Below are 25,718 nucleotides of genomic sequence, written 5' to 3'. Positions count from 1 at the left end.
GAGACGCAGAAGGCGAGAGAAGCAGCCAATATGGCGTAGTAAACCCAAGAAGTGTCCCCCTCTCTCTGTGTGTGTGTGTACCTGTACCTGCTCGTTTGTTTCCTAGCAGCTCTGTGTTTGACCCAGGTGCGTCTAATTCATCCTTCCTCCCTTCTTTGGTTCCTTCCCTGCTCACAGCTCATGTTGATGTTACCTTTGCTTCTCCAGTTTTCCTTCATTCCGCCTCTGATTATCTGCTGTTCTTCTCTTTCTTTCATCCGTCATTCTGTTGGCACCCTTTTTACTTACCTTTCCTTCTTCCTGTCCTTGCTTCCTTCTGTCCTCGACTGTATGTGGACAGAGTGAGCACAATGGTGTTACAGGCCGAGAATGACCCCATCCTCCCATCCTTCCTCTTCCACTTCAGGGGGTGGTTTGGTTGGAGCCTTTGTGAACTGTCATTGGCAGAGAGGCGGGGCACCTGGACAGGTTGCAGGTCTGTCACAAGGTTAACACATAGAGACACGATTCACACGGACTCCCACAGCCAATTAGAAGTCTCCATTTGACCTAATGAGCATGTGTTTGAAATCAGGACCTCTTTCCTGTGAGGTGACAGGGCCAGCCTCTGCATTAGGGCTGCCACAAACGATTATTTTGATAGTCGACTAGTCACCGATTATTTTTGTGATTAGTCGACTAATCAGATCATCATCCATTGGACGTAAAACGTACAGCTTATTGCACCAGCAGCATCTGCTCTTATATAACTATCATTAGCTTTTAGCTTTAAGTGTTTAAGGTCTGTACTAACTAAAAATAAAGACAAGATGATAGTTTATTAAATTTTAATGAAGTTTGCAGATTGTTTCGGTGGAGTTTAATAAACTCAGCCGTCTGCTCCTTGCTATCTAAAATATAACAGGACACCGGAGTATATTCTCGAGCATCTCACAGTTCTGATAATCAGTTGTCTGCTTGACGTTTGTTCAGCTGTGTAAAAACTATAACTTTAATCTCAGCCAAACCGATTTACTCAGGAACAAATAAAATACGGAAAAAAGCCAAACAATAACATTTTAAGTTATCTAAGTGACTTATATATCATGTTTAACCTGAGTAGTGAAAGACGGCGGTGGGTTTGAAAACGATTTGCCGGGAGTCCGGTGTTCTCACCGGCTCTAATGAACCTGTAACCCCGGCTAGCTATCGAGCTAGTGGGTAACAGACGTCTCCGAAAACGTCGGAGCGCTTTTGAAAATATGTGGTGTCCTGATAAACTGAGCAGATGTTTGAAGTTTACACAGCTACATTCTCGTCTGAAAATATGTTAAACGTTTATTTTGCGATCCAGAAAGAATAATAAGAGTAACATTAAAACTAACTAACTGCCGCCATTGTTGGAAACTGAGCAGGGCCGCGCTATGAATTCTGGGACACAGTTTCTTCTTCTTCGGGGTTTAATGGCAGCTGGCATCCTTGTACATGCAGTGCTGCCATCTTCTGTTTCAGTGCGTTATACACTCTTAAATCCTACTACTTATTCCTGCGTCTTTTACGCTCTTACAAAGCTTCAAATGACGCGTCGACTATTAAATTAGTCGTTGACGATTTTGATAGTCGACGTAATCGTGACTAGTCGACTAATCGTGGCAGCCCCACTCTGCACCACCATGGCGCCAGCTTTCGTTCAGCTCAGCTTCACACATGAACTCAGTGATTCTCGGGTGGAGGCTGCTGCGGCACATGGCTGCCCCTCCCTTAGCCTGCTTCAGCTGGATGTTTCTTCCTGTTAAAAGGGAGTTTTTCCTTTCCAATGCCGCCAATTGCCTGGTGATATGATTATTAAGACTGCTGGGTCTGGGTCTAACCCTAACCCCTACAGTATGAAGAGGCTCGAGCCTGCAAGTGCTGAATAAATACACCTAGACAGGTGAGAATAATTAGCAGAACGCAACGATCGAGGATCGTTTCCTTTATATTTGTTGTGATGTGCCGAGACAAACGGTGTCTTCCCAGCCATCTGATTTGAGGCCGTGGTTTCAGACTTTATGGATTTCCTTTGAGCTTCACCTAAAGACGATTCCTTCCTGCTCTTTATGAAGCGTTCCAGACATTTTTCCCTCTTGGATCTTTGTGTGTTTTTGGTTAAACAAAAGCACAAAAGGCTCCAGACTCACAACAGCACACATTAGCTTTGCTGCCTCCAGGTAACCGGCCTGCTTTATCCTGAGAAATGCAGCAAATTACTCATCAAACAGCCGACTTCTGCTTTAGCTGTCACTGTGTGTGTGTGTGTGGTGTGGGGGGGGGGGTTGAATGAAGCTTTGTGTTGGCGGCCGGCCAGCGGTGGGAATTACAGGTTATTTGTCAGAATAATGTTGTTGGCTGACTGCAGGAGTGTGTGAAGCCCCGTGGCTTTGGATCGTATATTTGGAGCTTTGGTAATTATGAGTGTGAGTGTATGTGTGTGTGTGTTTACATGACAGTGGCAGAAAGATGGACGTGCATGATGAATGTTGTCAGCTCTGGGTTTGCAACAGATCGTCTGCTCCTGAAAGGTGAAAGGTCATCACTATGAAGCTCAGCGGACTGACCCTGTGTGTGCGTGCGTGTGTGTGAACATTACGTTACCACACACTTAGAGTCACCCCCCCCTCCACACATACACACACACTAGAGATGGACCGATCCGATATTACGTATCGGTATCGGTCCGATACTGACCTAAATTACTGGATCGGATATCGGAGAAAAATAAAAAATGTAATCCGATCCATTAAATATCACGAAAGCACCTCACAAAACTTGCAACACGCCGTAACTCATCTCAGAACGTTAGCACGTCGGAGCAGTATGCATCACGTGATAGAGCGGCTGTGGCATGCGGGACCTGTCGGTGGTCTGGATAGCATGTGGAGCTTCGCTAGCAACCCGGCATTTCATCTCCGACAAAGTTATCCCCGAGAGAAGTAAAGCAAGTGTGTAAGTCCATCTCTGAATGTTTGTAAAGCATTCCTGCGTTAAGCTTAACAAGCCATATATGGAGCGACTGCCTCTTCTTGCTGCTACTTCAATCATGAAACTGCTTAATGATCAGTTGATCGGCTTTTCTGTCGCGAGTCCGTCTCTCTGGTTTGTTTTTGGCCCACTTTGCACCAGAAAGAGGAAACCAGCGGCTGAACAACAGCAGCACGTTTAAGCTTGATAAGCTGTTGTTAGAATTTATTTATTATTACTTTCTACTCGAGGATCTTTTTCTACGTAGCTGACGGCTGGTAACTGTGCAGGGGCGGATCTAGCAAAGTTTAGCCAGGGGGGCCGATAGGGCATTAACAGGGAAAAGGGGGCACAAAGACATACTTTTCTTTCTTATTCTCATTTAAAATGTCGAGCTTTTAATAAATAATTATCTGACACCCAAAGTTTTAATTTGATGTAAAATGAATAGAAGTCAATTACTGTATATAGTGACTATTAAGTCTAATATATATACCCTAGTAAGCTATAGTACTTTTTCCTTTGGGAAGGTACCATCTGTGCAGTCTGCAATTTTGTTGAAGAAAGATGTTGAATCTATTTAATATTTCTTGAAAAATAATTGATTTCTGTGCATTTTTTTTCACACTGCATCAAATTAAGGTTGATTACGTCGATTAAGCATCATGAGGTGGAGCGTGAGGGGTGGTTCCCTATTTTTTATTTATTTATTTTTGTTGTTGCTGGGAGTTGGAACCCTATTAGTTAGGTTGCTTAATATTTACGCTAAGTACTCTTTAAAATACCAGAATAGGGAGGATGGTGTAGGTCTAAGTTTATTAGATTGATCAGTATTGCTGAACTATGAAATTTTTTTTTTTTTGCATACAGGTATAACAGAATAGCTTTAGTGTAGTTGTTGTTTTAAACTTGAGTATGAACTTATACAAAATGCAGCAAGATATTTAAAAAACAGTTGTGTTGATTAAAAAACACACTATATCTGATTCATATCGGTATCGGCAAATATCCAAATTTATGATATCGGTATCGGACATAAAAAAGTGGTATCGTGCCATCTCTAACACACACACACACACACACACACATTCCTGTCTTGCATAACGACTGAGGACCGGGTAAGTGTACTATCAAAGTGAGGACCACCATTTCTGCTACACTTGCAGACAAACCTTTGCCAATTTTGAACACTGGGTGGCTCTCTAACACCAAAAATCACCTCAAAATCTTAAAACACTCAAGTAAAAAAAAAAACTCATTCTACTATCAGAATGAGGACCTTGTCATTGAGTGCTATTCAGGTGATTTTCCACCAGGGGGTGCTTTTGTGTTCGTTTCTGTCTATATGTTTTTTTCTGTTTGCATTTACTCCTTGACATTTTCTATTTTAGTGCAACCAAATAATGTTAAAGTTAAACAGTCTCAACTTTATACATAAATAGAATAACTAAAAAGTTCTGATAATCTATCAAGACAACCCTACATAACAAAAGGTAGTATTACATTTCAAATACCGCTGTAGATTTTATTAATAATTACCAAGGAAATTCCCACAATGCTGCAACAAGAGCAAATTCAGTTTATTTCACAATGTAACATCCTTCCAGAGGAATAATAATTGCTATTATAACAATGAAGACAACTATTAAGTCTAATGACTTACAACTAAAATAGTGATCAATAACTTTGATCAGTTTGTTTTGACTTCTGCCAAAAAGAAAAATCAGTAAAGCTTAGGATGGCTACAACTGTACCAGTATGACCTTCCTGCTTCCTACATAATTCCCAGCCGTCTTTGCACTGCCGTCTTCTCTGCTTCACTCCATGGCCTCTTGACCTTCGCACGGGGGATCTCTACAAATAACACAAAAGACAACATGGACTGTTAACTTTACAACATGTATGTAACCGTAGTTTTTTTGTTTTTGTTTTGATTTTGAAATGGGGTTCTGCTTGTGTATATTTACAGAAAATGCCAAACCAAACTGTAGGTTCAACAATTTACTACATTTTGTACCCAAGATATGTAGTAAGCACTTTTAAATTAAGTATTTTGAGTTCACAGAAACATGAGATCAGTTATTGAGTAATATACCTACGGAGTGAAGCCAATTTACTTTTATACATTTTGTTTTCAAAGGTACATGTTGCATCTAGCCTTTTAAAATAAGATGCTAACTAGTTATTAGTCCTGTTAAAATCATTCATCATAACAATATTCTTGTAAAAAAACAAAAAAACTGTCAGACTTTAATAATTTGCTATTGTTTTAAATAAGGCAAATATTTCTGATGTACTAGTAATAAAAAAAAACCTGTGCTGTTGGTAGTAGTTCTAATCTAGTTAACTGACATCACATATTTTTTTTTTTATTATGAAATACAATTGCTAATATCCTTGACAATGTAACAAATTACCTAGATCATGATTCAGAACCAAACATAACTGATTGACATGATCTTTTCATTTTATCTGAATTTATGCGTTTTATTTGACAAACTGTCACAGTTTTGCGACTGGCGCACAGATACAATACCAAAGAGCAGAATTAAGTTTTGTCTATCATTAGTCATAAGGCCTGTACTACAAAGCACATTCAACACATCAAGGCTATCTTTCCATAATCTGGATTCACTTAACCTGAAAGTGGCGATCTGGATAAGTGGTCACAAAAAGCTTAACCTGCATGGTCGCATGAAAGGGGTGGCATTGTGAGCATCTGTTCACTAATGATTATTGAAAAGCGTACTGGAAACAGAAGCTGATTTTTCAAAAGATAAAAGTATAGTATTAGGCAAATATGAAGATATTAAAACAGACTGCAGCATAACTAAGGGAGGATTCAGGGTCACCTGGTCCAGCCTGAAATATATGCTTTAGCAAAAAGGAAAGTTTGAAGCCTAATGTAGTCTACTCGATGAGCTTTGTTGCTTGTACTTGCCGTTTCTTGCTGTCTTTTCACAAACCTCTCACTGAAACTGATGGTCCATACTGTCAATCTAGTTCACTTTACAAATTTTGATTTTAAAACACAACATCTGTGTGTGTAATTGGTGGAAACTAAAATACGCATTGTAAAAAAAAATAACATTGAGATAAAGTAGTTGTCTTTAATTGGTAAATCATAGGACCTTAAACAGGTATTTTCTATGATAATATAACAAGACATTTTCAGCCTGCATTTTTTTTTTTAATTCCAGACTTGTGAAATGACCTGCAGAACCCTGCCATGTGTTTTGTAGTGCTGTTCTTGCAAAGTGTGAACTCACGCAACACAGCAGGTTAAACTAGTCACTCACCAGAATAGGTAGCCTAACAAATCATAAATGTAACAATAAAAGTGAAGCAATCATTCTTTCAGCTGAACTCTTTAGGGGTCATCACAGCGGATCATCTCCTCAACCTCCTCCTATACCAGCATCCTCCTCTGTCACACCAACCTTCTGCCTGTCCTCCTTCACATCCATGAACCTCCTCTGAGGTCTTCCTCTTCTCGTCCTGCCTGGCAGCTCCATCATCAACATCCCTTGGCAGCCTCCTCTGCACATGTCCAAACCATCTCAGCCTTGTCTCTCTTTGTCTCCAAACCTCTGACCTGAGCTGTCCCTATGATGTAGTCATTTCTAATCCTGTCCATCCTGGTCATTCCCAATGAAAATCGTCATAGCTTTCCTCACTACCATTTTGTAAACCTTTCTTTTCCCTCTTGCTGCTTTCCTTTTATAACACATCACCCCTGACACCCATCTCCACCCCCTCTGAATTCTCCTCTTCAACTTACTGTAAAGCAATACTTAAACATTTTCAATAATTTTTCTAATTACCAACAAAATAATTCTGGATCAATATTATCAAGAATTTTGTGTTTGTGTAGGCATATATTCTGCCACAGAGGACAAAACTATAAGGAAATAAAGTCATGTCTACATGTCCTGATTCATATACTGCAAACAGAAAATTTTAAATACATTTAAAGCTTAAAACATCTCACCCTTTGCTTTGGCCACTTTGGTTTTTCCCCTTTTCCTCAAAGCCAGTCTTGCTTCCTTGCTCTCTTCTAAAACAGAAACACACAAACAATGGTAGCTGTTATTGTACAAAGCAGATTGTACTGGAATAGAATTTGAGTAGAATACATACAACAGTGTCACTACATTTCAGACAAAAGCTTAAACTCACCATCTACATCTGAACTCTCTTCACTGGTGGGCTCCGGTCTCTTTTGAGAGGAGAAATGCTCAGAACTTCCACCTGAAAAACAGAAACATTCATGTGCCACATCTTCCTAATTCACTGTGTTTTTGTACTGAATGACTCTGTAAAAAACCTGACCTTCATCCATCTCACTGCCTCCTCCTTTTTCATTTCTCTGGGGGACACGGAGTAGCTGCTATGTCAAATATTAGCCATCTGGAGTCACAAAAAACTTCAAACACAAACAGTATTGTTGACAAATATGACAAAAAACAAAGATGCAACAACAACGTGCAAAGGAGCAATCTTAACTTCTCCAAGTGTCACTATGTCATCCTAGAAATGAAATTACTCTTCTTTTAGTTAAGATAATTAAAACAATGCAGCACAACCATTCAAAGGTGCCATTTGTGTAAACATGCACTGGACAAATGTAACAGTTTTTAATTTAGAATCTGGGTCGTGGTGATAAAACCACAAATCTCTGAGATGTCCTTTTTTCATGTGTTGTGAGTCTAGTTCTTGCTGTAATAAAAGAGCTCACTATAGAGTGAGTGTACATGATCAAGTGTTATCTGTTGTATAGACTACTGAGCACTGAACTAGGCCAACAGTGTGTTTCTTTGGCTGTAACATGCCACCCAGTTCATTTTACCATTAGGAACCCAAGCTAACAGGTTAACGTCACTCTCTAATATTAGTCAATGTCACATACATAACTTGCAGTTGCATAGCAGTTTATCAAAAATGCAGCTTATTCATGAGGCAGTATACCAACAGCTGTACTAGTGAGCAGGTAACACTTACCACCACTATCAGAACAGCCATTATCACTGCATGCGAGCGCCACGTTATCGTCTGCAATGTAAGAAATAAATATTGAAAGGATACAATTATATTTGGACATTTTTTATGAAGAGAGAAGTCTATAACATGACATTACTGTAAAATGTATAACCTAAGCTAATTTCTATTGTCATGAGCTTTAACCTCCTATGACCTGAACTCTTTCATGCCATTTTTAATTTCTCTTTGCTATTTGGGCTGATTGGGACCTGATGTAAAAACAAAGAATTATCTGAATTTTTTTTACTTCTCTTGTTTCTGAGAGGAGTGAGATCCACATACGAGGGCATTTGTTTTAAATTTCGATAGAACAGTGGCAGTATAATGTCCTTGTAGAGCAAAATTTAGTATTTTGGTCGAGACAACCCAAAATGTGATGTCCACATATGTGGACACCAGGTCCAAGGAGGTTAAAGTACACAACACTAACAATGCACCATAAAACAACAAGCAGGAGATCATGAATAGAAGACTAATCTTATTTTAAAACCAGTGCCCATTTAAATTTAAGATTATGCCAGTCAGGATTCAGTTTGAGGTCCTCTAGCAAGGAATTCTACATGTTCTCTCCTGAACAGGAAAAGCTGTTTCTCCAAACAGGGATTTAAGTGACATCAGCTTCCAGCTGGAAGCTAACAAAGCCAAAAACTAAATATGACCATAAGATCACTGAGCATGTGGGAAACCTGGTTAATAAGCATTTTTTTTAATTTGTTTCAGAAAAATACATTTATTAAAATCATCAACCAAAAATTTCTTTAAAACATACCACTGCTGTGATGCTGACTTTGTCCTATTGCTTGATTATATACCATGAGACGGTGTTTGTAAACACGTTATACATGAAATTAAATGTAAAATAAATTCTCAGTGGATCAAAATATCTGTTGCATAAATAAATTGAATATATCCAAATAAATTTGTCATTTGAAAATCTGCTCATCATTTCAACCTGCTTAATAACAAAAATTTTCACATGTGAAAAGATATGTTTTTAAAGTTATAAGACTTCACTGAGCTCGTGTATTCCTGGCTGTAAGTAAAATAAGATGTTGTGGTATGACCGTGGTATCAGACTGCAGAGGACTGCACAGGTCTGCAATGAGGACACAGGCTGCAAACAAAAGTTACGTTCAACAACTTTTTGTCTTTGTCTCCTGTTTCTGTTGTCTGTTTGGGATTGTTTCTCATATCTGGCTTACATCATTTATATTATAAAATGCTGAGTTTCAACCATGTGTTGTCCTTGTGCCATTTTCAGGTAAAGAGGCTTCAAATGATTTTCTGATCAATGCCTATTTTATTTACATTTTATGCAGAACGTGGGGCCGATGTGATGCACATGAGTATTGTTCTAGCAGCAGTTGTTCATATTATAAGCAACAAAGAATCACATTTAGAAAACAATCACGTCTGATCTAAGAATCACCTATTCCCACCTTAACTGATAATGATTCTTAATGCATATTATAGTTTGTAGTATCTGTTGTTTGGTCTGTTGTTTGACACTCCTACGTACGATTCAGTAACGATTAAAGACTACATGTTCAAATATTCGATAAGAAGGCACATACCTGTATTTGGCTTGCTGCCGTGGCTTCCTTCACCTAATACCAAAGACAAAAGTCAAAGTTACTTCTCAGTTACAGTTAAATAATCCAGTTACAGTCAATAATGACTTGGAGGTGATACAGTAAAAGTGCACCAACAGTTTTGATGCAGCCCATTACCCATTCATTTACAGTAGCTCACCTCAATAAATATACAGGTGTCTTAGCAGTGAGCGCTCATGCAGGTGAACCTGCTGTAAAAATTGTGACCTACAACTCTATCAAATTTAAAGTAAAACAAAAAAAAAAAAACATGGAGCATCACAACGTTTCACCCGTTTTAGATATAGTAGTATTAGGCATTTAAAAAACAGAGTGTCATATAGGAAAGCTTATATGCCTTCTGATGGCTACACTGTTAGAGTGACATCATTTCCTTTTTTAACATACTTTTATTAATTACTCTCTGTACATAAAGCAATATTAGGACAGCATGTTATTGTTTCCTCCAAGGTGAGTCTTATTATAACACTAAAACATAGCAGCCAAAGAGACAACACATAAACACACTTTCAATTGTTGGAAGGCACAATTATAACACACTATACAAAAGGCTTATATTTTGTATAAGCATGTACATTATTTGCTTTGAATAGCCAAATTAATACTACATGACAGCCTTGATGTTCCACAGAAAAACACTATCTGAAGCCCACTTCAGCAACAGAACACCAGGCCTTCTGTCCAGTTATGTTTGACGGTGAAAAACAAATGAGAGGAATAAGACAAACGAGGCTAAACGGAGCACGCTGCTCAGCTGGGTCATGCTGATGTGCGGCTACGTCAGTAAATATACTGGACGGACAGACGCTGCTCAGTCACTGAAACATCGACACCAACATAAAACTCCATGTTGGCGTAAACACGTGGGAACGTTTATATTTGATGGATAAAGGAGGACAATGATTTCAAGCATTTTGGATTGTAAACACTTTAAGACAACAAAAGTTAAAGCATTGCTACGCGCATGCGTCACACTTCAGTCGTTTCCTTTACATATTTTGAAATGCTAACTTGATAGATGTTATAGCTGGGCAACTGAGGTTGGGTTTTAACAAAAGATTAAAGCGCTCGGAATAAAAGTGCCTTTCGACTAAATCTAGGCTAAAATTGTGACTTAAAAAGAAGGGGACAAAACCCAGTCAAGCTATAAAATGCCTTAAAGAGATACCCTAAATAAAACGGTACAAACCACAGTTTGGCCGCTTGTTATCTTTAATAAAGTTTGTGAAGAATTAAAAAGCATTCCACTAAGCTGTGTTGTGGCGAATCCACTTAGCCAAAAAAATGGATCGGACATCAATTGGAGAAACGATAGTCTTTATATAAGGCTTCAAAAGGGGGAATGTACAACAAATAAACTGCTCGACATCAGAGCAACATATAATGGCTTCCCAAAACTTTCTTTGCTAGCTAAAAACCCAGAGTAACTTTTGTCTACCACAAAGGATTCTGGGAAACGCAGTTTTCTAATGAAAATACCTGTTAAATAAATTAAATCTATAATTAACAGCTCTCACTAAACATGTGACTAACACTTAAATCACTTACAAAATAATCCAAATGCTGTCATCAAACAAACTGCACTAAAGTTACAACAAGCTGTCTTGTTAAAAGGCTGGAACTCACACAGGTCTGCAACCAAAACACTGCATAGGATTTTTCATTTTAGACTTTTACTCACTGAAACCGTGAAAAATCTCTAACTTCATGTTTTCTTGCAAAAATCATGTTTTTACTGTAATTAAGCGTACATTTTTCCCCTTTAAACTGAAAACCAGATCCGATAATTATTTCTTACGTTAATTTTATATTTCTAAGAGCGAGACTGAAGAGAAATACAGATAGAAATTGCCAGAAATTGAGGGGGAGGGGACGGTAGGTTTGGCATAAAATTTAGTGTTAAATATATCACGAAGGAATCGGTTTTTGTTCCTATGTTCAATTATAAGAAAAATTATGCATAGTTAATTGTAATAAAATATAGATTGAGACGAACTTTATGCATTGTTCAATTAAAAAAAAGTATATTTACTGCCGTGTCATTAAGTTAAAAAAAAATTAAACTTAATGTAAGATACCTTTTTCTTTCGTTTCTTAGAAAGACAACATTTGCACAGTTTTCATATAGCAAAAATGTGAAATCTTACCTGCAGAAAGCGTGATTTGCAGTCTTCAGAGCTCCACTTAAACGGCTACTCCGACTGTGGACTGAATGACGTCACATGCCCTGCAAAAGTTTGAGAGCTGCAGTGCAGGTGCGCGGGGGGAGGGTCACTGATGGAGGAGCAGAGAGAGCCAAAGTTTTCTCCTCAGCTCTGACTCTCAAACCTGATTTACAGGCTACAATATGTGAAATAAAGGAATCCTGACATTTATTTTAACTACAGTTTAGTACACATTATGAAATCACAAAATAAAATTTATCTAAAGTAAGATTTAGTTTTACAGTCTAATTAAACTTTATATATATCAGTAGTGGAAAGAGCCATTACCATATTATTTATTTATTTTACACACACTAAACAGCTATATTAGGTACACTTTGCTAGTCCTGGTTTGGACTCTCTTTTGCCTTCAGACCTGCCAAAGTGCTGGAAACATTTACCTGCCCCTCCCCCACTGCAGCAGCTATGGGGGAGGTGCAGGGCATCAGTTAAGTTGGGAGCAGAGTGAGCTACAATTCTCTGCTCAGCTCTCACTCAGGCTCAGGCTTAGTGTACTGGCCAGAACACATGAAACAAAGGAACCCTGACATGTTTTACTACAATTTAGTACACATTATAAAAGCACATACCAAGATTTATCTAAAGTAAGATTTAACTTTACAGCCTAATTTTACTTTATATACATCAGTAGTGGAAAAGTACTTAGTATTTATCTAAAAGTATTATTACCATAGGGAAAAGAAATACATATATATACACACAGTGGACTCATTGCGAGCCCTTCAGGAGGCGAAATGATGCAATTTAATGCAAAATACGTATTTCATCTGCTATGATGGGAAAGCCAGATATTTCATAGATGAAACTTTGAAATATCTGGCTTTTGATGATGATCAAACATTATTTTTTCTGCATATAGGGGAGAAGCATGTTAGGAGTCGAAGAGAAGGACAGGCAGGAGCGTGGAAGTACTATGACTGGCAAAGGGAGAGAGCTGGCTGATATGACTGGAGAGAAGGAAGGTAGATTTACTGTGTGTGCAGGAGACCAGGTTGAAGGTTGGATGTCAGTTAGAAGAGAAAGAGGAATTCTGCAGTTAGTTTGATAAAGTGGTAGAGAGTGTTGATTGGAGCAGACTTCAGTAGCCATGTAGGTGAAGGAAAGAGAGATAATGAGGTGTTAGATAGGTATAGTGTTAAGCAGAGAAATGCACAAGGTCAAAATTAGGAAGATGGAAATGGCTGGGGTGAACTCATACTTCAAGAAGAAGGAGGAACAGAAGGTGACGTAGAAGAGTGGAAGAAAGTGTACACAGGTGGCTTACATCCTAAACAGAAGGGTCAGTCTGAAAGAGATAGGAGACTGCAAGGTGGTGTCAGGAGAGAATGTAGCCATGCAGCATTGGACACTAGTCTATAGGATGACTTTGGACGTCAAGAAGAGGAAGAGAATGAAGGCAGAGACAAGAACTAAATGGTGGAAGCTGAAGAAGGAAGAATGTTGTGCAGTTGTTAGTTCAGGGAGGAGTAGACATTCTCTGGGTGGAAGGGAAGTGTTACCAGATGACTGGAAAAATACAACTGAAATGGTGAGAGAAAGGCAAAGAAGGTGTTTGGTGTATCTTTTGGAGAGAGAAAAGAGGACAAGGAGACTTGGTGGTGGATTGGACACTTTCCTGTAGTTCCTCAAAGGAATAGCTAAGAGAAAGTGCGATAGTCAGGGGAGATGGATAAAAGTAGACAGGAATACTGGGAGGCCAGGCCAACTGCAAAGATAGAGGTGGCAAAGGAAAAAGCTTATACTGAGTTGTACGTGAGGCTGGGTACTAAGGAAGGAGAACAGTACTTGCATGAATTAGCTATACAGAGATTGAGCTGAAAAGGATGTGCAGCAGGTTAGAGTGATTAAGGATAAAGATGGTGAAGAGAGTGTGTTGAGAAGATGGAAGATAGAAGTATTCTCTCACTGTCTTCATTAATGAAGACATTAATAAAGACAGAAACTGAGGACAGATGGAGGAAAGTTAGTGAATCAGGAAGCGCAGGGGATAAGTAAGGAGGAAGTGAAGGCAGCTATGAAGAGAGGAAAGGCAGTTGGTCCACATGACATATCTGTGGTGGTATAGAGATGTTGAGGAGAGAGGACTTTTTTTTTTTTTTTGCCTGTCCCGTTTGGCTCTTTTGCCATCAGAATTATTGTCTAAAGGCAAAGAAAGATGCCCAACGGATTTACTTTACCAAATTGACCATCCCAGCCTTGCCGTAATGGTCCATTTGATTCACCTTTTATTGTTTATTTTATTTTCACTTGTTGAATACGGGACAGACTTGACTGGGGGAAAGAAGGGGAGAAAGAAAGAGAAAGAGCTGAGAAGAGGGATAGGGGAGAAGGGCAAAAAAACAAAAACCAACAGAATGGGCAGAAAAAGAAAAAAAAATGCATCTATCGATCACCTGGATCACCTGTTGAGAAAGAAAAAAGAAAGCAAGCAGAAGAGAACAAGAGTAATAGAATAAACAACATCACAATGATATATGGGAATATGACAGTAAATACGAAATATTAAACATTATTGTGCAGCACATAGGATCAACAGAACACAGTGTGCTTTGAGGTAGGAGCCAAAAAGGGTGTAGTTTGTGGGTGTGATCACCCGTGTGTACACCTGTGAGCATGGACGCGCTTCCATCCATCCATCTTCATCCGCTTTATCCGGAGCCGGGTCGCGGGGGCAGCAGCCTAAGCAAAGAGGCCCAGACCTCCCTCTCCCCAGCCACCTCCTCCAGCTTATCCGGGGGAACACCAAGGCGTTCCCAGGCCAGCCGAGAGATATAATCTCTCCAGCGTGTCCTGGGTCTGCCCCGGGGCCTCCTCCCGGTGGGACATGCCTGGAACACCTCACCCAGGAGGCGCCCAGGGGGCATCCTTGTCAGATGCCCGAACCACCTCAGCTGGCTCCTTTCGATGTGGAGCAGCAGCTGCTCTACTCTGAGCCCCTCCCGGATGGCCGAACTTCTCACCCTATCTCTAAGGGAGAGGCCAGCCACCCTTCGGAGGAAGCTCATTTCTGCCGCTTGTATCCGCGATCTCGTTCTTTCGGTCACTACCCACAGCTCGTGGCCATAGGTGAGGGTAGGGACGTAGATCGACCGGTAAATGGACGCGCTTGTTTTTTTAAAAGGTTCCTTCATGTAATGATCTGCTAGAGGGTGTGGGGGGGCCACAGCCCCGTCCTCCAGGGCATGAAGCAGGTATGGAGGAGATCAAAACTCCAGACATCCAGAGGCCCCCAGAACACAAGAGACCAAGGAAGACCAACAGAGGGGCAGCCGCGCCACTGTCCCAGTAAGAGCTGAGGAGAGTCCCAGATGAGGACTCACTCAGCAGCCGCGGAGCAGAAGCCAGGGGGAGTTGCAGTGACGCGCCCGTGAGCTCCGCCGGCAGCCAGCTGTGCCTGAGTGACCGAGCCCCAGGCTGAGAGGCCGGGGGCACCCCACCTCCGAAGTGGCCCGAGCGAGCCCCAGGATCCAGGCCCCGATAAGCGGCTGCCAAGGAGTGAGCCGGTGTGTACCTGGACGCCCATCCCCTCATCCTCTCATATGCACTTCACACTCAACCAACGTGGAGACAGACATAAAGAGACGCTGTACACACGATCACACTCCCCAAGCGTACTCAACGAACCGGGTCTAGGTACCCTTGCCCCTGGAGGGGGGAACTGCACCCAGACCCAGGTGGTGTTACCCTTTTCCCTGCGGTGGGGAGAGGCAGACCGCCCCGACTCCGCAGCAGCAGGGAGGCCCCACACTCCAGATGGCCAACTCCTCCTCCTAGCCCCCCCGCTCCAGCAGGCCGCAGATAACGGGGGTGAGAGAAGACTCCAAACCTCCTTCCACCCGCTTATTGTAGTGTTGATGAATGTGTGTTCTAAGGTGCATTTAAAACCCAGGAGGGCATGGAGCTACCTGCCAGAGAGCAGCAGGTAAGCGCATAGTCCCTCCTGCTAGCCCTCAATGTCTACGTGTATTTAAAATTGAGAGGTGGGCAACCACGCGAGGGGTGAGGTGTACACCCTGATGGTAATTTGGATTCCGTTTATCGTGCCCACTCCCAGAGAGGACTTTTTAACCAGATTGTTTAACACAAGTTTGGAGAGTGAGGAATGAATAAGTGTACTGATACCAGTTTTCAAGACCAAGGGTGATATGCAGAGCTGTAGTAACTACAGAGCGATAAAGCTGAGACACACCAAGAAAGAGTTGTTGAAGCTAGGTTAAGAAGAGAGGTGATGATCCATGAGCAGCAGCATGGCTTCTCACTGAAAAAGAGCAGTGCAGATGTGATGTTTGCTTTGAGTGTGTTGATGCAGAAGTATAGTGAAGGTCAGAAAGAGTTGCACTGTGTCTTTGTGGATCTGGCAAAAGAATATGATGGGATGCTAAGAGAGGAACTGTGGTACTGCATGAGGTAAGTCTGGATGTGAGGGTGGTGCAGGATGTGTTCAAGGTGAGGGTGGGATTACATCAGGGATCTGGAGTCAGGAGGAGGGACAGGAAACAGAAATGAGTATACAAGAAGGACAGCTCATGCTGAATGGTATGGAGAGAAAGTTAGAGACAAGGCTGAGATGATTCAGACATATGCAGAAGAGGGATAGAGGAAATACTGGACAAAGGAGGGAGAAAACAGCATGACCTCAGAGATGACCTCAGAGGTCAACACCAGAGCCTCTGGTGTTGTGACCCCTAAAGAGAGCATTTCTCTCTCATATATATATATATATATATATATATATATATATATATATATATATATATATATATATATATATATATATATATATATATGTATGTGTGTGTGTGTAAATGAATGATGGATCAGGTGATCACATAACATGTAATGTGATCACCTGATCCACCATAGAGATCATAGAGGTCCTCTTTTGGATTGAGATCTGGTGACTGTAGAGGCCATTTGAGTACAGTGAACTGAACTGTTATGTTTAAGAGTGCAATTTGACATCATTTGAGCTTCTTGACACTGGTTATTATCCTCCTGGAAGCAGCCATAATGAGATGGGCACTTCTGATGGATGGGACATATTTAATTTTTATAAAGTATTACAGAACACATGAGTCAATATTATATTGCATTACAGATTATATATTAATGGTAGATTTTCACTAATAGAAGCTTACAGTAGAGGAACCAGGTTTTAATATAAAAGGGAACACAGCAATATATGTATCCTTTGTACGGAAGCCCATGCTTTAATATAATCTATCAAAATTCACCAGTATGATTTATAATAGTTTGAAAAATACTTGAAACAAAACTACAGTTTCTTGCACATTGTCTATATTTATGTTATGTAGACACAATTTGTAGCTCACTACTAAGGCAGGGTCAAGGTGGTTTTTCAGATTCAGTCTCCTATTTGTGGAGATATTTTGGTAAAATATGCTGGTAACACTAAATCGAAAGCAGCCCCTCAAGACGTTAAATGATTTTTTTTTTTAACTGAATGGTCTAAAAAAGTTACTTATATGCCATTTCTATAGCAGAGATAAAAGTATGGTTTAAAAAGAGACGCCTAAAATGAGAACCAGAAGGCAGAAATGATGAGCTGCATTAATAATTTCTAAACCTGTCTCACATTAACTGATCAAACCCATGTTAACTAGCACACTGTTTAGTTTAAATTGAAAATCCAGTATTAATTTTTCAGGAACTGAAGCACTGTCTCATAGCCCAGTTTAGGCCAGTCCATATTCAATATTTCTATTTCAGCATTTAATTTCAAAAACTGTATTGGTGTGCTTTCCAATTTGGGTAGACCAAGACCAGATATTAAAAGTAAGACATAATAATATGTTTAACTTACCTTGTAGGGTCTTTACCCTAAAGTATAAAGTGCCCTCAGGTGACCTTTGTTGTGCTTTGGTGCTATATAAATAAAATTGAATTGAACTTCAAGGCGATAGAGCACTATTTATTTCTCCTTCATTAGATAAACTGTCATTATCTTCATTTGTAGTGAATGGGCAAAGACAGTAGTTGGCAGTAGAGTGCAAAAAAGTTCTTGGGTGCAGTGACTGTCCAAAAGCAGTAGGGGCAGTAGAGAGCAAAAAGTACTTGGGTGCAGTGACTATCCACAACCATAAGGGGCAGAAGGGCAGTAGAGAGCAAAAAGGCTCAGGAGCAGTGATTTTTCATAACCACTAGTAGCCAGTAGAGAGCAAAAGTGTGTGTATGAAAAGAATAGCAGTGTGTATAGAAGTGTGCATTTTTTCTCGTATTTCTATCTTTCTGAGGACCTCGCTCAAACTTTGAGAGAAGCATAAAAATGGCCTCTAGAAGCCATTACAGTGAAAAACAAGTGAGGACCATATTAAATGTCCTCACTTTCCCAAAAGGTCCTCACTCGTAAGGTCTAAAACCCGCGATGGTCCTCGCAAGTATAGCAGAACAAGCACACACACACACACACACACACACACACACACACACACACACACACACACTTTTTTGGTGTTAAAGCTGCAAATCTCTCACCTCACCCAAACAAGGTCTGGTCTGGGTATAATCCTGTCGTACTGACGGGTAGATGCATTCTGGGATATCGGTAAAGGACAGGGCCTGCACAGAGGTGATAGCTGCAGATCGCTCCCATTAGCTCAGTTTGGTCGTATTTGTTAAATCAGATTTGGAAGCCAGGCTGAGTTTAAACCTGATCTCAGTGGGTCATATGATGAGTGCGGAAGATCTTGTGGTGTTTGTGAGGCAGACTGAGAAAGGGAACTGGAATCCTTACATTACACTGGCTTCACTGGTCTGTAACCCAAGATATAAATTACCCAGATTCTGAGGAGGTTTGAGCCCTGATTCTGCAGCTGCGACGCTCTAAGAATTAGGGCTGCACAATTAATCGTTAGAAAATTGCGATCTCAATTCCTACTTTTGTGTGATCTCATTTCCAAATGACAACGATTTTAAGAAAAAAGAAAAAAAGATGACGATTGTACGGCATTTTGATCGGGGACATAATCTGCATGAAAACAAGCGCTCAATCTTCCTGCTCAGCAAATGACAAGGGCGGAGCCTTATACCACGTGATACAGAAGCCGGCTGGCAGAGAAAAAACTACGGAGAGCACGTGAGAGATGACGAAGCTGTAAAGGCCAAGAAAGTGACACCGTCTTAATGATGCAGCGTGATTACTCTGGATTTCCTCTCTTGTGTAGTGCGAGTTGGTCCTGATTGGTCGGTGGCACCACATTTACAACATTTAAAGTCTGAATCCACCAAACAGAGTCTGAGTCAGTGATATTCAGGTCCAGCTTCTGCCAGCCAATCACGCGGCTTGCTGAGAGCAATGTTGCTGGGAAAAGTCACTGATTTGTTGTTGCCTTGTGAGCAGATGGCTCGGTCGTCTGTCTCCAAGTTAGCAGGATACAGATGATATGAGTCAGCTAACACACACACACACACACACACACACACACACACACACACACACACACACACACACACACACACACACACACTCACTCTCTGTGGGGACTTTAGTCTCTTTTTCCTGATAGAAAATCAAAGTGTTTTTGACTGAAAGTTTAATGTTTTCTGAGTGCCGAGTCAAAACCAATCAGAGTGTGCATGCTCGCTCGCTCAGGTCTTGAAAACACACCGTTCTCAGTAGAATGTGCTGCTGCTCTGACAGCAGCGTGTGTGTTACGGCCGATGAGGATGGATCTGGAGGATGTGTGAGGAATGAAGCACTGAAGACAGCCAATCAGAGCAGAGACAGGCGTTCCATGTGACCTGCAGCAGTGTGGGTCAGTGATCAGACTCAAATTATTCTCTTTACAGTTTGGGTTGTTTTCCATCTTCTGGCTGAGCTGCCTTAGTGCCGACCCACAGGAAATCTTTCCTCTGTGTGAGGTCACATGACACCATGTGATGGTCGGACTGCAGAACAGTGTTAGCTGCAGGCAATTAGCCATTGTTTTGCATTGCACTAGTGACCCTGAGCCGAAGCCTCCTGATCCTTGCACTGCTTCAGGTGTTTCATGTAAAACAGCTCTGAGGTATTTCTGTGCATTTAATCATGATGCTGCTTGGCCATCAGCTGAAATAACACACACAAACACACACACAGCTCTGCAGTGAGAGTCTGACATGTTTACTTCCGGGACTTTGTAGCCATTGGTTGCAAGTTTATTACAACTTTACATAATTCCATAATTGGCCGAGTGTGACTGGGCTGGCTCGTCGTTGCCCTCTATGCCGTGATATGGATGCGCGTAGAGGTGTGCGGGGAGGAAGGGGTCAGGTGAGCTTCAGTAGGGATCAAGTCACATGGTACATGGATGAGGTCACTGTCAACCTGTGTTTCTGTTTCTCCACATAGGGTTCCTGATTGGAGGGATCAGCTGGCTGATGGCTGAAGAACGCTGAGCTTTCCGTGATGCGTGCAAATATAACACACTTATTCTATGTGCGTGAAACCTGCTGGATCATCTTTACGGTGTGAGAAGCACACTGCAGAATCAGCAGCTGTGCAGCTTAGCATGTGTCACATCTGCACTGTTTTGAAATGGTGTGTGTGAAAGGCTGGAAGGCCTTTTGTTTTGCTCAGGGCATGTCCGCTGCTGGGATCGAACCTGCGACCTTTCTGTTAGACGTGGAGTGGGCTCAGAGGCAGTGGGAGGCGTGTGGAGCAGCCCCAGGCCTTTTTCTGTCTGTGTGTTTTTATTTACTGTCTAGTATGTGCCGCTCTTTGGCACAGCTGTTTCTCACTGTGCCCTTTTTAACCCCACAACACCAGCGCCCCAACACACACACACACACACACACACACACACACACACACACACACACACACACACACACACACACACACACACACACTAACAGTCCAGGATAAAGGTCAGAGTGCCCCCCGTCCAAGCTGCTAGAGTTACAAAACAAATTGTGGGGTGGCCTGGCGAGGAGGGGTGGAGGATACAGTGACAGCCCCATACTTCACACACGCCCACACATGCGCACAAACAGACACACACCAAGGATAAAGTGACACTGGAACATTGAACTTTGAACCTTTTCTCCCAAGAGCTGCTCACCTCCTCCTTTTCTTCCTTCAGTTTTATGTCTGTAGGTGTCTATGGGTGTGTGGGTGTCTATGGGTGTGTGGGTGTCTATGGGGGTGCATGGGTTTCTGTGATGGAGAAGGCAGGAGGCTCTGCTGATGTTTGCAGGTCTGCCTGCGTCTCTCTCACTGCATTAGAGCTGCTCCCTGGGGAGAGAGGGGAGAGATGGATGACGAGCGTGGCTGCAAAAATAACTTCCATATTTAGACTCGGAGAGGAGAGATCAGGAGCGGCGTGGGTTTCAGGGCTGCTCGGAGAGCTGAGGCATCCTCGGGAAAGCTGCTGGTCCTGATCCATCTGTAGTTTCAGGGATGTCAGTGGAATGAGCGCCTGCGAATCGGTCCTCTGTGGAACTGATGTTTGCACGTGAGCTCTGATAATTGATGCTTATGGCTGGTTTGGGACGATGCCGCTTTTTGCTCTTGGCTGCACTCTGACCTTTCAGCCACGTGCCCCGATCCTCCTAAGGTTTAAAAATCTTAGATGAAGTATTCAAATCATCGTCTTTTACAGCGTGTCTGTCTGCCACTTAACATGTTTATGGGTGACCCACAGCTCTGTGGGTTTTACTGTGTTGATGGTGAAACTCGGGGGTCACTGGGTGATTAAGCTTTCTTTAATGTGAGCGGATCGTTGGGTCTCAGGAGCAGGTGCGTCAACACATATTAGACAGAAACTGGCTTCATTAGTCAGCATCTGGAACGAGTTGAGAGTGGTAAAGGTGACTAGTGGCCGCGGTCTTGGAAAGAAGCTGATTGATTATTTGTTGTTGATCGATGGGATGTATTTGGCTCATGGGCAGCTGTTAGTCTGTTTGTGTCAGAGTGAAATGTACAGAAAGGTACTCCATCATATCTTAATTTTGCCGTCGCATTGTGATTCAGCCTGGGTAAAAAGGTCCCATTGTTGCATTCAGGTGCTTTCAGGAAAGCAGGAAAAAAGATTCATCAGCTGTTTCCTCCACGTTGCCATCTCCTCCGCCTCAGCTGCCCTTCTCGCACCATTAAGGAGTCGTGACTCTGTAGATGCAGGGAAGCATCGACTGAGAGGGAGGGGCGGGGTGTGTCGTGATGCTCGGCTTCACCTTTCTGCTCTGCTACAGCGAGACAAGGTGGAGGCAATGGAGGGGTGGGGATCTGTGGGTGGTTGAGGAGAAGTGAAAGAGCACAGAAACAGAGTGAGGGGAAAGGATGATGGAAAGAGAGAGGATGCGCACGCACACATACTGCACACACACAAACAGAAGGAGGAATTTAAAAGCTTGAATTCGTTTGACCCCTTAATGAGCTGGCTGCACTCACACCTGTGTGTGTGTGTGTGCGTGTGATTGAAGGGGAGGCAGAGGTGTTGTCTGTATGATCAGTGCTTGTGTGCCATGATGTTTCTGATGCTCCTGAAGCTTTCACTGCTGTCTGTCCTCCTGCAGATCACACACTCAAACACACACACTTCCTACGAGTATCAGAACGACCTTGAGAAAGCAGCCGTGTGTGTGTGTGTGTGTGCGTATGTGAGAGATGTCCAGCAGTGATAAGATTTTTCTATTAGTTACACACGACACGTTCCATTAGAAGAGAAGTGAGAGTGCCCTGCAGACGAACTCTGGATCACTGATGTGTGTGTGTGTGTGTGTGTGTGTGTGTGTGTGTGTGTGTGTGTGTGTGTGTGTGTGTGTGTGTGTGTGTGTGTGTGCGTGTGTGTGTGTGTGTGTGTGTGTGTACTGCGCGCACAGTAGGTGTTGTTAACTGACCAAGAACTGATGCAGCTCCACACTGTAACCTGCAGCCTGCAGAAACACACACACACACACACAGATTTGTTTATGTTTGTACGAGTGCAAACAGGATGTGATTAGGCGTGTAATTAGCTTTGAGTGTTCACGGTTTCATGAGGTTTACACGTCTGAGCTGCGCTACAGACACACACTACAGACGGGTGCAGGTTGAATTTGGTTCTGGACTCAGATGCATGTGCTGTGGCCGCTCCTGTTATTGACCGTGCCAGGAAGTAAAGGCTGATCGATTGGCTGTTGTGATTGATTGACAAGCAGATAAAGAAGTCCAGAGTGCGTGGATGTCACGGTAGCAGAGGGCAGCAGGGCCTGCAAGCCTCCAGCTCGTTACTTCACCTTCTCCGCCCTCAGCCCGCTCCGTGAGCTCGCCACCTTCCTGTCTGTGGTGTTTTAGGGTCAGGGAAGTGATGCCTTACACCTCTGTGAGTTTGAGTTCACCTGTAGGGGCTTTGTGTGCAATCAGGTGGTTCCACACGCTGAGCCATTATCTAATTTGACTCTTGATGATTGATTAAAGCCCACCGCTGCCGCTGCTGCTGCCACTGCTGCAACTCGCCATATCGTATTGCGAGGCAAAAGGATCGTATTTCCTCCCGGCGTCCTTGCTCTGTTTGTCTGAGGTGTTCCTGAGCCTCAGCAGTTCTTTAGTCACAATAAGTTGAAGGCGTGTGCTCTGCTGCGGCGTGCTGCAGTTTTGCTGACGGCGTGGTTATGAAGCAGGAAGGACGGCAGCGAGGCTGAGGAGGTGCAGACTCCGTTTGGTCCGGAGGCTGAAAATGAGATCTTTAAGTTTAGATTTGAAACAAGTTTGTGAACAAGTTTGACCAGCTGGGATTCACATATAGTTGGCCTCGATTAATGAAATCTGATCAGCTGACGGGTCAAAAAGGCGTGACCGTGAGTTTAAATGAAAGTGAAGTAATCTGATTGGCTGACCTGTCACACTTGAATTAAGGTCAGGGGGAAGTGCTGTAGTTTCAGAATGAGCGGGTGTGGCGCCATGCAGGCGTCTGAGATTTGGTGAAAACGGTTTCGATGCATTGGTCAAACGTAAGGCGAGGCTCCTGCTGCGCTCCTGCTTCTGTCTTGGAGAACCTGCCGCCGTCCTTCGGATGGTTTAGGCTGTCTGAGTCTTCCTCATTTAATCCCAGATCGACTCAATGATGTCAGGGCACTGTGGCGACCTCACCATCTGCTGCAGGACTCCTTCTTGTCACTGATGGTCAGGAAACCTCTGACCATCAGATTCCCACAGAATCCACCTGCTGGCGATGACGCCTTTATCCTTCTTTGTTAGTTTCATCCTCCTTTACACACACACACGCACTCATTATCCCCTGCCCTGCTGACCTGATGAGGTTCTCTCTGATTTTCTCAATCCTGTTAAGAGATTACAAACTGTGTCTGACTGAAAATATAGATTAACAGGGTGGAGGTGGAGGTGGGTGGAGCTGGGGGGGCTGTGATAGATGTGGATTACTGGAGGGTGGTTGGATGCACATTAGTGGGATCAGTGCGAGCGATGTGAGGTTGAAGTTCACAGGAATAATTTGGGGCAGTAATAAAATTCAGAACGTGTCACAGGATGAAGAGGAGGAGCAGAAAGGCATGATGGGTACTCCTGCTCCTTTAACAAGCACCTCAGTGCAAAAACAAGCATGTGGACTGCATGAAGTAAGAGGAGGAGGAGGGGTGGAGGCAATGCTGTAGGAGCACAGGGAGGTGGATGAGCTTGGGTCGGGTGTGTTTGTATGGCAGGGATCAGCTCCACTAATGGCTAGCACAGCTTTGAGGAGCCTGTCAGATCCTCTGATCCCTGAAGACCTCGCAGACATGATGGAAGCAGGTGCAGGTACAGCTTCACAGGTGAGAGGTTAAATAATGAGCTGTAGGAAACTAGGTGAGAGGAGACCGGGGCGGGGCTCAGAAACAGGGCAGGTAAAATATACAGCTGCTGTTGTGTATATTTCACAGTAAAACCCTGAGGTATAAGATTAAATAAAGTAATTTCATCTGGAAAACTGAATTCCAGTTTTCATCTTGAAAACTGGTTGGGCTGATGGATGGAGAGCAGCTAAAGGGCGAGCTACAGCGCTCTGGAATGAGATACTGGGATGGCCGGACACCTGAGACTAGAAGTGCGTAGACACTGAGGGATAAAGCGTGCTCAGTGGCACTTCAATCAGCACAGGTCTCTGAAAGGGAAACTGTGGAGGATACAGAGGACACTCGGTCTAAGCTTAACTTCATGTTTCTTTAATTTATCACGATGAGGCCTTCCTCTCCATGTTTAGCTGTGCCGACGGTCCATTGGAGCGTCTCTGTGTGTTCAACTGGAAGTGAAACCAGTTCAGTTCAGTGTGGCCGACTCTCCTCTTTCATCACCAATTTTTATATACACTGCAGGAAAAACGGAAAAACAATGCTATGATGCAAATTTGCAAAGAAAACAGCAGGTGCATCAAAATAAGCTATTTCCAGCAGTGCAATACGAGTTCTAAGTATCCCAGAAACTATTCAGAAAAGTCAAACATGACCAGTATAGGCTTTTAAGGCCTACAAGTAAAAAACTACATTTCCGCGAAAATGATGTCACTTCCGGTTTCGGGGAGGAAATGGCGGACATTTGATAGTTCGCGCTGACGTCTGTTTCACTGTGGGAAGTGTTACGAACAGCTGATCGGATCGGCAAAGCGTGTTTCTGGGATATTATGTTTTTGTTCCTGCAAGCGCTTTTTATGCAATTTTTGCAAAGCTTTATGTGGAAGGAAACCGTGACCGAGGACAAGCTGATGGCATAAGATGTAAGTACAACTCCTCCGGTTTCATATGCAAAACAAATTATTGCGCTAGCTTACGTGGTTCAGGTTCTACAGGGATTTAAAAATAGTTACACAAAACGGAGCGTGCTGCTCTGACCGGCTTCAATGACTTTAAAAAATAATATAAAATAGTGTGCAACACCACTGAAGTTTTTTTT

The 25,718-nt window shown here is 42.6% G+C and overlaps 1 protein-coding gene and 1 long non-coding RNA gene across 4 annotated transcripts in view; one reads left to right on the top strand and one right to left on the bottom strand.

Annotated features, from left to right (window-relative positions):
• Positions 1 to 25,718, top strand: part of ppargc1b (peroxisome proliferator-activated receptor gamma, coactivator 1 beta) — a 72,819-nt gene that overhangs the window by 14,498 nt on the left and 32,603 nt on the right. Inside the window, exon 1 of one of the 2 annotated variants that reach the window (XM_026185380.2) lies at positions 23,170 to 24,604. The exons of the other annotated variant lie outside the window; for it this stretch is intronic. Coding sequence (XP_026041165.2) covers positions 24,512 to 24,604 — 93 coding nt within the window. The 5' untranslated portion in view covers positions 23,170 to 24,511. Of the gene's footprint in view, positions 1 to 23,169; positions 24,605 to 25,718 lie in introns of those variants that run through there. 2 annotated transcript variants of the gene reach the window in all.
• Positions 4,539 to 16,539, bottom strand: LOC145432425 (uncharacterized). 2 transcript variants are annotated; one of them, XR_013912720.1, is made up of 7 exons: positions 11,780 to 16,539; positions 9,594 to 9,626; positions 7,981 to 8,031; positions 7,312 to 7,405; positions 7,159 to 7,230; positions 6,971 to 7,036; positions 4,539 to 4,833 (listed from the first exon to the last, which is right to left on the bottom strand). It is a non-coding gene; the product is annotated as an uncharacterized LOC145432425 (long non-coding RNA). The 2 variants fall into 2 exon arrangements; XR_013912719.1 differs by lacking the exon at positions 11,780 to 16,539 and having other exon boundaries at positions 9,594 to 11,739.

This window comes from Astatotilapia calliptera, chromosome 2 (assembly GCF_964374335.1).
Source record: "Astatotilapia calliptera chromosome 2, fAstCal68.1, whole genome shotgun sequence".
NCBI classification, from domain to species: Eukaryota; Metazoa; Chordata; class Actinopteri; order Cichliformes; family Cichlidae; genus Astatotilapia; species Astatotilapia calliptera.
This window is presented reverse-complemented; position numbering and strand designations above follow the sequence as displayed.